Source organism: Alligator sinensis, unplaced genomic scaffold (genome assembly GCF_000455745.1).
Source record: "Alligator sinensis unplaced genomic scaffold, ASM45574v1 scaffold131_1, whole genome shotgun sequence".
NCBI lineage: Eukaryota > Metazoa > Chordata > Crocodylia > Alligatoridae > Alligator > Alligator sinensis.
The window spans coordinates 2647464-2658618 of record NW_005841830.1 but is presented as its reverse complement, the minus strand read 5'-3'; the positions used below and the strand labels follow the sequence as shown (position 1 = coordinate 2658618).

General features: G+C 42.4%; 1 protein-coding gene across 1 annotated transcript in view; it reads right to left on the bottom strand.

Annotated features, from left to right (window-relative positions):
• FSHR (follicle stimulating hormone receptor) overlaps positions 1-9830 on the bottom strand; it is a 191581-nt gene extending 181751 nt beyond the window's left edge. The window contains exon 1 of the mRNA XM_006014720.2: positions 9622-9830. Coding sequence (XP_006014782.1) covers positions 9622-9773 — 152 coding nt within the window. The 5' untranslated portion in view covers positions 9774-9830. The remainder of the gene's footprint in view (positions 1-9621) is intronic.
• Between the last annotated feature and the right edge of the window lie 1325 nt (positions 9831-11155).

Below are 11155 nucleotides of genomic sequence, written 5' to 3'. Positions count from 1 at the left end.
CAGGAATGCATGTTGTCAGAGCCAGACATGCTAAGGAATCAGAGCCTTGGGTCGACTTTAAATACCACCTAGGCCACGTACCAACATGCATCCACATGCAGTTTGTGGTGCCTCAAAGCTGTTTGAGGCATCATAAACCATACACAGTGCATGTGCACCCATTCATCGAGCTGTTGTTTGTGGCGGGGGGGGGGGGGGGGGGGGGAGTTTGACACTGGGAGATTCATGTATCAAAAATAGTTGCTGCTAAAAAAAGTGGTGTGGCACATGCAGCAGCAGCATGTGCTGCCAGAAGGGGAGTCTGGCTGGCTAGAGCCATGCTGTGGCCGATAGCCAGGCTCTGAGCAGCTGGCTCTGCATTGCAGCTGCCCTGGGGTGCACCTAGGACCTACCCCATGTAGGTCATTTCGCCATGCGCTGAAGAGCACATATAGGGGCGTGCCCAGGGACAAGTAGCAGCAACACAAATATATGCTACTGCTATTTGTCCCACAGGCAATCTGCACCTTGCATGTGTGCATTCATTAGGATGTGCCCCTAGAGTGATCTGGATTACAGCAGTGCGATGGGAATCTACCTAGGCATCCTGAATCTAGTGCCGTATGTAGACGAAATGAGAGGCATGCGCGCACGACACTTTAAAGTGGGCTAAATGCTTTTGCACTACTTTAATGGTATCGGTGTTTACACACCTCGGTGGCGTATTGCACATTAATTCCAGCTGCTGTAGGAAATTCAGCAGCGTAATGTGCCTTAAATGACTTGGGGCATAGCAAACTAAAACTCATAGATTCATAGATGCTAGGGTCAGAAGGGACCTCAATAGATCATCGAGTCCGACCCCCTGCATAGGGAACATTGGGACTCCTTTAAGGAGTTTTAGTTTGCTGCCTCTACAGCCACAGAGCGAAGCACTGGGCTTCAGCAGCCCAGGAAAGCAGCTCCGCCCAAGAAAAGTGGTGACCTGCCTGAACTGCATGGGGACCTGGTGCTTCCCTTTGTGGCTACAGTGCCACCCAGAACCGCGAGCTGGGTGCCTGTGGGCAGGTGCCACTGGAGGGGGGCACAGATGCATCAGAGGGAAGCACCAGCCCTGCCCCACCTCCCGTAGCCCAGGGACCGCTCTGCTCCGCTGGCAGCTCACCCTCCCCTCCGCACCGGAGTGGCAAGTCAGTCAGCAGGGTGTGTGCATGACACGGGGATATAATCAGCCCTAAATTGAAGCGGTGTTTTTTAAAACCCACCGCTTCAATTTAGGGCCCCCATTTTGTCTCCACATGCCCTAGATGCCTATATAGTTTTGCAGCTGCTGAAATGGGCTCCATCGTGGGCCTAAATTCAACCCAACCCGGTTACAGGCCTTCAATGTGTCTTTTTGAAATTAGCGCACAGGTGCAGGGCTGGGATGTTCCAGGTGCTAAGGTCCACATTTTACAGCACAGAGTTCACAACTTTGAGGCTATAGCAAATACACTCATAGTGTGGCCTGTCAGATTCCATTGAATCTGCAAATTCTACTAAATACCTCGTCACAAGGACAAGAAAAATAGTATGCAGATGCTTTCCCAAAATGTTGCAGTAGAACTTTAAATACATTACTAACAATATTCACATTTTGATTAGCAATAGGACTTCCTTTTCTAGTATGATGGCTACTTTTGGTGATATGACAGATGTAGATAATATAATTCAATATTAAAAAAAAGAACAGACAATGAACACTAAGATATAATGTTTTAATTCCACAAGATCAATGCATCAGGAGAAGTCATAGTAGATCAGTAAATGAAGCTATGAAATAATTTAAATTGTTGAAGAATTTAGTGTTGAATATCATCATGAAAGAAAGTTACTGAATAATACTGGTGAATGCGTGATTCCTCAGAAAATGGGACTGATTTCATATTATAGTCAGCAGAGTGGGGACTTGGGTTCCAGCTTCTATCTTACCCCAAAAGTATTTCAGGCTTCAAGCCTCCCTCTTTTTTTTCTCACCACATGCTAGATCATGGGTGACTAACATTTGATCTCACAGGATTCTTATTGCTAGCTCCGTCCCTGCCCATACCTTTTAGCTTACATCTCACACACCCAGTGTTTTAGTTAATAGAACAACTTTGTGTAGCAGGTAAATCATTGCTATCACAATTTACACATGGAGAAATAGAAGCAGTATGTAAACCCAGGGCTTCAGAGGGAATCTCAGTCAGTGTTGGGAGGTGATCTTGAAGCTGAAAGGGACTCAGATGGTGAAATCCAAGACCTGATGATGGTAAAATGATGGTTAACTTAAATCGGCTTAGGACATCACTCTTAAAACTTAAGAATGCACATAACACAGGGGTCAGCAGCCTTTTGAAGGCATGGGCTGGAGCTTACAACCTGGCTGTACGCCAGAAGTCTCCGCCTCTTATACTCTGAAGGGCTGGCTGCCAGATTCCTATCCCCTCTGCAGCCAGGGTAAACTCAAATGCTGTGGAGCTGCAGACTCTGCAACAGAGGGGAACACTACAGGGTGGAGAGGTGGTACAGTGCAGCACCATTAGACTGATTCCCTATCCTGGATTGGACTACATGGGCTGGATCTGACCTCTTTGCAGGCTGGATCCAGCTTGCCGGCCATAGGCTGCTGACCTCTGCACATATCAAGGTTGTCATTCCCCAGACAAAGCTGGATTGGCTCTTAAAGCATACTTCCTAAGGATGTGTCCAGAGTACTTATAATTGCCCAACATTAAGTGTGGAAATGTCATGGCACCCCAAAATATATGGCTATGTGGAGAGACATGGAAGGAACCAGATGGCAGAAAGAGAATTCGTGTTGCTAGAGAAGAGAGAGTGCAGAGACCATAATATTCTGAATAGCTTTACATTGTGCTATATGTTGTGTACTGTTCATATACAGCCTCATTCCTGAAAAAAAAAAATGGAACTAGGATTTTCAAATTGGGCTCTGACCTAATTGAATTTAGAAGGGGGAAAAATGGAACAATATGAGCTTGCAAATAAAACAAGTAATTGAGAAGGAAAAAAAGAAAAAAATGGAAAGAGAAAAAAATAGGTCTCCTCTCCTCCAGTATAAACCATTTTCCAAATATTTTTGCAAATCTCTTGTTCCTTCATCTTCTCAAAATACATCTGATTTTTCTTCTTTAAAAAAAAAAATTCATCTCCTTACAGTTTTCTACTTTATTTTATTTTTGTTTTGTTTTTTGTTTTTCTTCCCTAGTCCTTTTGGCCTTCTGAACTGTATAACCTCCCTCTGTTCTTGCCTAGTCCTTTTATTTTGGATAGTGGAGGTCTCTATTTCTTGAGTTTCTGTTCCTGCACATACTTCTCTTTTCTCTGCTGTTTCCATTGCCTGGCCCTGTTTGTCCTTTACTTTCTCTTTAATCTCATTTCCTTTCTTCTGTCTGAAGCAATGTCCTCCTGTTCCACGCTATGATCTTCTATCACAACTATATTTTTGTTTACTTCTTTCCTGATTTTTCTCCATCATACTTACATTCTTTCTTGTATAACATCTAGCTCCTTCAGGTTCCTGAGCAAAACTTTGAAATAGTCAATATGAGTGGCCTGAAAATCTATTCCCCTTTTTATATTGAGTCTAATGCATACTGGTACTGAAGTGAGGGCCCAATTCTTCCCTCACAGGGTTTTAACAGTTCATGTCAAGCTAAATGTTTGAATCAGCTGCCCTGACAATAGGTGCTTATTTTTACAAGGTGGCTTACAGTTGTACAAAGCTGTGAGTCTGCACATTTTCAAAAGGAGGAAAATATTGTACAGTTTAAAAAGAGTTGAAGACAGGAAGAGCAAGACAATCTGTTCACCTTTGTGCATAATAAGTATTTGTCTCTCGCCAACTGAGCATGCTGAATCAGCACCTTCAGAACTGCTGGCTTTTTATGGACTGAAGTTTGCAGAGACAGTTCTTAATGCTGGGAGAATGCAAGACTTACAGAAGCACTGCAGTGTTTTCAAACACGAAACTGAACAGTTTTATGTGACAATAAGGAGGTAAGGATTTCTGTGCCTTTAAGCTCCTAAGACTGCATGGTTCAATATAACAGGGAGCCAGAGTCCTGTTACTTTATGGGAGGCTGACTGTAGAGCAGCAGACTGCACTGGGGCAGGCATCCAAGCAACCCAGAAGCAGATCTCCAGGTAGAGCAGAAGGACTAATTGCAGGCAGCTGAGTTCAGCCCAGTGAAAGGAGGCAGGCTAGCCATCAAGCCAACTAGGGAAAGGGGTGGGGGCCACGAAGGCCAAGGCCCCAACAACGGTGTAGAGGCATGAGATGGCCTGGCATTGGCCTGGGGAAAAAATGCCCCACTTAAGTGATGACCAGCAATATTTGTGAGGCATAGGTGTGGCTGGAGGGGATGTCAGAGACTATGAAATTAGCTCTTCAGGCAACGAATGCATCAGGGTACAGACGGCCCCACCTACAGCCTGAGGGCAGGAAGGGGATCAGTGGGTAATTGAGAAGGAAAAAAAGAAAAAAATGGAAAGAGAAAAAAATAGGTCTCCTCTCCTCCAGTATAAACCATTTTCCAAATATTTTTGCAAATCTCTTGTTCCTTCATCTTCTCAAAATACATCTGATTTTTCTTCTTTAAAAAAAAAAATTCATCTCCTTACAGTTTTCTACTTTATTTTATTTTTGTTTTGTTTTTTGTTTTTCTTCCCTAGTCCTTTTGGCCTTCTGAACTGTATAACCTCCCTCTGTTCTTGCCTAGTCCTTTTATTTTGGATAGTGGAGGTCTCTATTTCTTGAGTTTCTGTTCCTGCACATACTTCTCTTTTCTCTGCTGTTTCCATTGCCTGGCCCTGTTTGTCCTTTACTTTCTCTTTAATCTCATTTCCTTTCTTCTGTCTGAAGCAATGTCCTCCTGTTCCACGCTATGATCTTCTATCACAACTATATTTTTGTTTACTTCTTTCCTGATTTTTCTCCATCATACTTACATTCTTTCTTGTATAACATCTAGCTCCTTCAGGTTCCTGAGCAAAACTTTGAAATAGTCAATATGAGTGGCCTGAAAATCTATTCCCCTTTTTATATTGAGTCTAATGCATACTGGTACTGAAGTGAGGGCCCAATTCTTCCCTCACAGGGTTTTAACAGTTCATGTCAAGCTAAATGTTTGAATCAGCTGCCCTGACAATAGGTGCTTATTTTTACAAGGTGGCTTACAGTTGTACAAAGCTGTGAGTCTGCACATTTTCAAAAGGAGGAAAATATTGTACAGTTTAAAAAGAGTTGAAGACAGGAAGAGCAAGACAATCTGTTCACCTTTGTGCATAATAAGTATTTGTCTCTCGCCAACTGAGCATGCTGAATCAGCACCTTCAGAACTGCTGGCTTTTTATGGACTGAAGTTTGCAGAGACAGTTCTTAATGCTGGGAGAATGCAAGACTTACAGAAGCACTGCAGTGTTTTCAAACACGAAACTGAACAGTTTTATGTGACAATAAGGAGGTAAGGATTTCTGTGCCTTTAAGCTCCTAAGACTGCATGGTTCAATATAACAGGGAGCCAGAGTCCTGTTACTTTATGGGAGGCTGACTGTAGAGCAGCAGACTGCACTGGGGCAGGCATCCAAGCAACCCAGAAGCAGATCTCCAGGTAGAGCAGAAGGACTAATTGCAGGCAGCTGAGTTCAGCCCAGTGAAAGGAGGCAGGCTAGCCATCAAGCCAACTAGGGAAAGGGGTGGGGGCCACGAAGGCCAAGGCCCCAACAACGGTGTAGAGGCATGAGATGGCCTGGCATTGGCCTGGGGAAAAAATGCCCCACTTAAGTGATGACCAGCAATATTTGTGAGGCATAGGTGTGGCTGGAGGGGATGTCAGAGACTATGAAATTAGCTCTTCAGGCAACGAATGCATCAGGGTACAGACGGCCCCACCTACAGCCTGAGGGCAGGAAGGGGATCAGTGGGATTTGGGAGGGGCTCACTTTGGGATCCAGGGGCAGCCTCCCTTCTTCTGAACCAGCATCTACATCAAAGCATGACAGGCAAAGGAAGAGGGAGGGAACTTGGGAGTTGGAGCAAGGCAGGACTTGCGGGGTCACGAGAGGGCATCATGGCTGCCCCTGGGGCTCAATCATGCTACATTAATATTTTACAAGATTCCACTGAGAGCTACAACTTGTGCCTGAGAAGTATGTGGAAACTCATGCAGAAGTTGCTCCTGGAGGCATTTTATCTTGGGTAGGCACAGTGCCACCCAGAAGCCAGGTGAAGCCCTACAGCTGTTCACCTTTAACCAGGATGGCTTGTATGTGATCTTTCCTTTGTGGAACGGTATGGGAGGGGAGTTGCACCAACTTTACTTATGAAGATAACAGCATCAAAGTTGTTATGAAGTTAAGATCTGTTCTGTCCCCTGCTTCCCTGTTATTCAGTAGGCCAGTCACCCAAAAAATAAATGAGATGGGTTTGCCAAGAAGAGATCATGTATCAATGTTGGCTGTTTTTCATCTTCTTAGCAATCTTTAATTACCTAGAATACATTATTAAATAATCAATTTTGCAGAATTGGGGGGTGGGGAGGGGACAAAGTTAGTTTGACTGGACTATAAAATTTCACAGATTCTCCTTTTTATTTTTCTTTACAAATAGGCATTATGTTTGCCCCTCTCCAGGCTTCTGGGACTTCCCCTGCCCTCCAAAGGTTCTTGTAGAAAAATCACTAAACGATTTAGAGAATATTTTGTCTAGCTTATAGGACCACTGGCTGCAACTGTGTTCCTCCCTCATCCCCCAATCATCCCCCCAACTGTGTTCCTCCCTCACCCCTGACTCCTACTGGTGGAGATGGTCAACATTTCCTTAGATGAGGGGAAATCAAAACTCAGTTTAGAGCAAGTCCAGCTAGCAGTTAGGGAGCCAATGTTTAACACTCCAGAGCTTGCAATCCCCACCCAGTCTTAGCAAGATAACCAAGTCAGTATTATCATGGCATTGGCTCCTGTCAGGAGCCAGAATCCTTGATCCTCTCAGGGTATGTTATGAAGTTACCACTCCTGCCCACAGACAGTGGAAACACTGAGGCCACCTTTCTTCAGGCTGAAAAACCATTGTCTTTTGATCTGCTTGGTACTATTAAAGAAGCATACAAAAAACTAGAAGTCTTGGTTCCAAAGTGATACTTTTTATTAGACCAATTGGAAAATCGCAAGAAAAGTGTCCTTTTCTGCAAGCTTTCGGGATCAAAGTCCCTTTGTCAGGCTCTGGGAAAAGTGTAGATGGTACAAGATGGTAAAAAGTCCCCATAGGTAGGAAATAAACTTCATTTTTGCATAGAGGGAGCTGGAGATGGAAGGCTGTCCCTCTGGGTCCATGAGAGTGGACCCAGATTTTAAACTGCATTGCAGAACAACAAGGACATTTTTTTACTTCCCTGCCTGCCATCTGGCATCTTCAGGAAAGGAATTCTACCTGATCAACACATCAAAGACCTACTCAGCACAGCTCACACACTCTCATGGACTCAGAGGGACAGCCTTCCATCTCTAGCTCCCTCTGTACAAAAATGAAGTTTATTTTCTACCTATGGGGACTTTTTACCATCTTGTACCAACTACTCTTTTCCCAGAGCCTGACGAAGGGACTTTGATTCTGAAAGCTTGCAGAAAAGGACAATTTTCTTGCGATTTTCCAGTTGGTCTAATAAAAGGTATCATTTGGGAACCAAGAGTTCTAGTGTTTTGTATGTCTTTTTGTCTCAGCCCAACACAGCTACCAAGTACACCCATTAAAGAAGCATACACTTGAAAACAATCTATCTTATTCTGGCAGCCTTCTTGTGTTTACAGTGCTAACTGGAGTAAAATGTTAGTGTCTTGTTTTAGTTAGATAAATCAGCACACAGCAAGCAAGCAGGTTGCACAAATGCGTTTTCTCAGCCTGAGCAGAATGTATAAGGCTTGGCCATTTCTTTATGAGCTAGAGTGGGAGTAGAAGTTCTACTTCTATTCTCATATTACTGAGGTATATGCAAAGTGACTCTATTGAAGTCAATGGATGACAACTTGATTTTGCTAAGATTAATGAGGGTTGTATTATTGACTTCAACGGGGCCAGGATTTCAACTGAAAGAACAGGGCCCAGAGTTTCTAATTTTCATGTTCATGCAATCAAATAAAACATTATTTCAAGAAGAAAATATTTCCTTACTGTTTTAATCGCATACATACTTTCTCTAAACAGCCTGTTACAGTGATTTATAGAGGCTGATCAATTAAAGAGTCAAACAGATTTTGAAATAGCTATGAGGTATTCCATGCTAACCAAGCCCCATTTACTACCAAGTACTCTTCTGTGAATTAGAACTCCATTTCTTTATTAAAATAATTATATACTGACTGCATAATCCCTGGAAGGCAGATCTTAACTGTGTGATCCAAAGAAACAATCAATCAAAGCAAAATTAAACAAAACTAGCAGTATACACCTGCAGCATGGCATACCAGGATTTAGAGGACCTAAATCATAAACAGACGATATGCTCTATTTTTTGCATTTAAAACTCTTCAGTGGTTAGTTTTGGCATTTTCCTCAAGTTTCATTACAATTGATTGGCTTTATTTCTACTACTGCCTCTCTCCATTAAAAACAAACTTGATATGCTTGAAAACTGAAGGGTAATTTTAGTGCAACATAGATGCAATATAGTTTATAAAATCCAGCTAGTAAAATATCAGAGGCATTCTTTCTTGGCTGGTCTGTCCAAACTAGTTGCTCTAATTTCTCAGCAAATGGATTTATCCAGACAGCTCCATTCACAGTAGCTTAAGTGCTTATGATGTTAAGTAAAAGGAATTGACTTTAAAATCATTAGGATTGTTAAATATTGGCCTTTGTATGAACTAATAAGCTTTGTATCATCAAATTGGAAAACATCTGCTGTACAGTGGTATCTATGTCACTAGGAAACAAATGGAAACTTTATGGAATATAAAGCTATTAACTGAAAAAACAAACACTGTATCTTCACTTTTTTTATTCTCATCAACTGCTGTCACACTGTTTCACTGAATTATGAGAATCATTTATTTTTTGACTCTCAGTGGGAAATTTTTATGCTGCATGGCTACATATGAAAACAGCAAGTTATACTCTGGCAAATAAACACTTGCCTTTGGAAAGTTCCTGCTGTACAAACAAAATGTTTTCAAAGCTGCTTACTACAGACGAGGCATACTACATGTCCCACTCCTTTTCAATGACTGTAAAGCAGGTTATAAAGCAAGCTTAGCCTTTTATGTTATGAATTCCTTTAGAGATACAGGCTCTCAAGGAAACTTATTTAAAACTCTGCATCATCTTTGCGGTATGCACTTTACCTTTTCTTAACAAGGATCTCAAAACAAAAAGGATTAGAGTAATAGAGAATCTCATTACAGACAGCCTTTTTTGACGTGATATATGATAATTTAATGGATGTGAGACAGAGTGCTCTACAGCTGATATACATCTCCTAGGCAAACCCCAGGTCTTCTACAAAACTGATCAAGATCGTATGTTGACTTGCCAGGCAGTAGCTTGTTTTTCAAAGACAACAAAAAGCTGCTGTGTGAAAATTGCAACATTTTCCCTTCCCTACTTACAGTTCAGTAGAGTTCCTGGGAATGTCCCTAGGGACATGGATCACCTTGCTCTCCTGACAAATGAATATCTTGTCCAAGCAATGGCATAGGTGATGCTGACATCCAGCGCAGCCACCAAGGAAAGCCAGCCAACAAACAAAAATAAAAGACATGTTGATCTTTACATCTGTGCTCTCTTCTCCCTCCTTAAAAGCAAGGACTCCACAGACTTCAACACTATGACTTGGAATGACTCCCTCAATTGAGTTTCCGCCTTAAAAGCTGAAGTGAATCATGTGATTCTGAGGGGGATGACTCTTTTGCAAGTTTTAGTTTATGGCCTATGCTTCACCAGAGTCTTAGGGAAGGTGCAAGAAGGAGCTGTATATTAGCAACAAGGACTTATTTTGACAAATGTTATCTTGAGAGTGGTTTTGAAGAAACTGAGAAACCTTAATCGCCTGGTCAGCGTGCTCGGAGTGTGTTGTATATATGCACTGAACAATATTCTCTCTCTTCTCCTCCTCCTGTTTTACATGTGTAATTTGAAATGAGGACAAGAAGGGAGTGAAGCCTTTTCACTTTTTGTCATTGCTCTTTGCAAACACTACAGAATTTATGTTTGCATGCTTTCCTTTCTACAGAGTGATGCTAGAGTCTTTGCGGGTGCTTCGCTATTATTGCAACAAAGGCACAAAAATTGCATGGTAGATTTTTACAGTATTGTTAGCTTAAAAAGGATATAGCTCTGAAACCCAAGGCCAAATGATATACTTTTATTTTAACATTCCCACTGTGAGAGCATACACTGAAATCATTTTTGACTTGTCTCCTATCTTTTTTTTACATCTTTAGAGAGAACCTGATGGGAGAGCTTACATGGTCCTTGAAAAACAACAATCCACATTTGTCTTCACTCCCCTGTTCCTCTGAAAATAGGCACATGGGGAAGGATACAGGAATGGCTGCTGAAAACAGCAAGAGAAAGAAATTTCAGGAAAGCAAAACACTAAGAGAAGGGTCATAGGACTGTAGGAGAACTTGTCTGTTTACTTTTAGATTATGGTGAATGTTTTTCTCACTTGTTATAAATATTAATCCTTGAGGAAAAGATCTTGCTAACAGTTTAATTTCACTGATCTGTTCTACCCACCAATGCCAGCATATGTTTGCAAGGCACCTGAAAATGAAATGTACCATATTTACCTAAATTCAGGATGATCCTGACTTTAAGACCCATAGTTAGATTCTATACATGGAAAATTTATATAAATTTGTTAATATTTTCCATGTTTGGGACATAATTATTAAAGGTTGCCTTAAGGTTGTCCCCACCACCACTGCAGCAAGGGAAGCCATGGTAGGGGAGCAGATGGTGAGGCAGGTATTGGGGAAAGGGCAGGCAGCTTTCCCCTTGCCACCTATTGCCCCCCTGTACCTGCCCCCCACAGCCTTCAACCCCTGCTCGACTCCCTGGTCTCCCCTCCACCCCGCTTTTCCTTGTCTTGTCCCCACAATGCTTCTGCTCTGCATCGCACCCCCTGCAGCCTCAGGC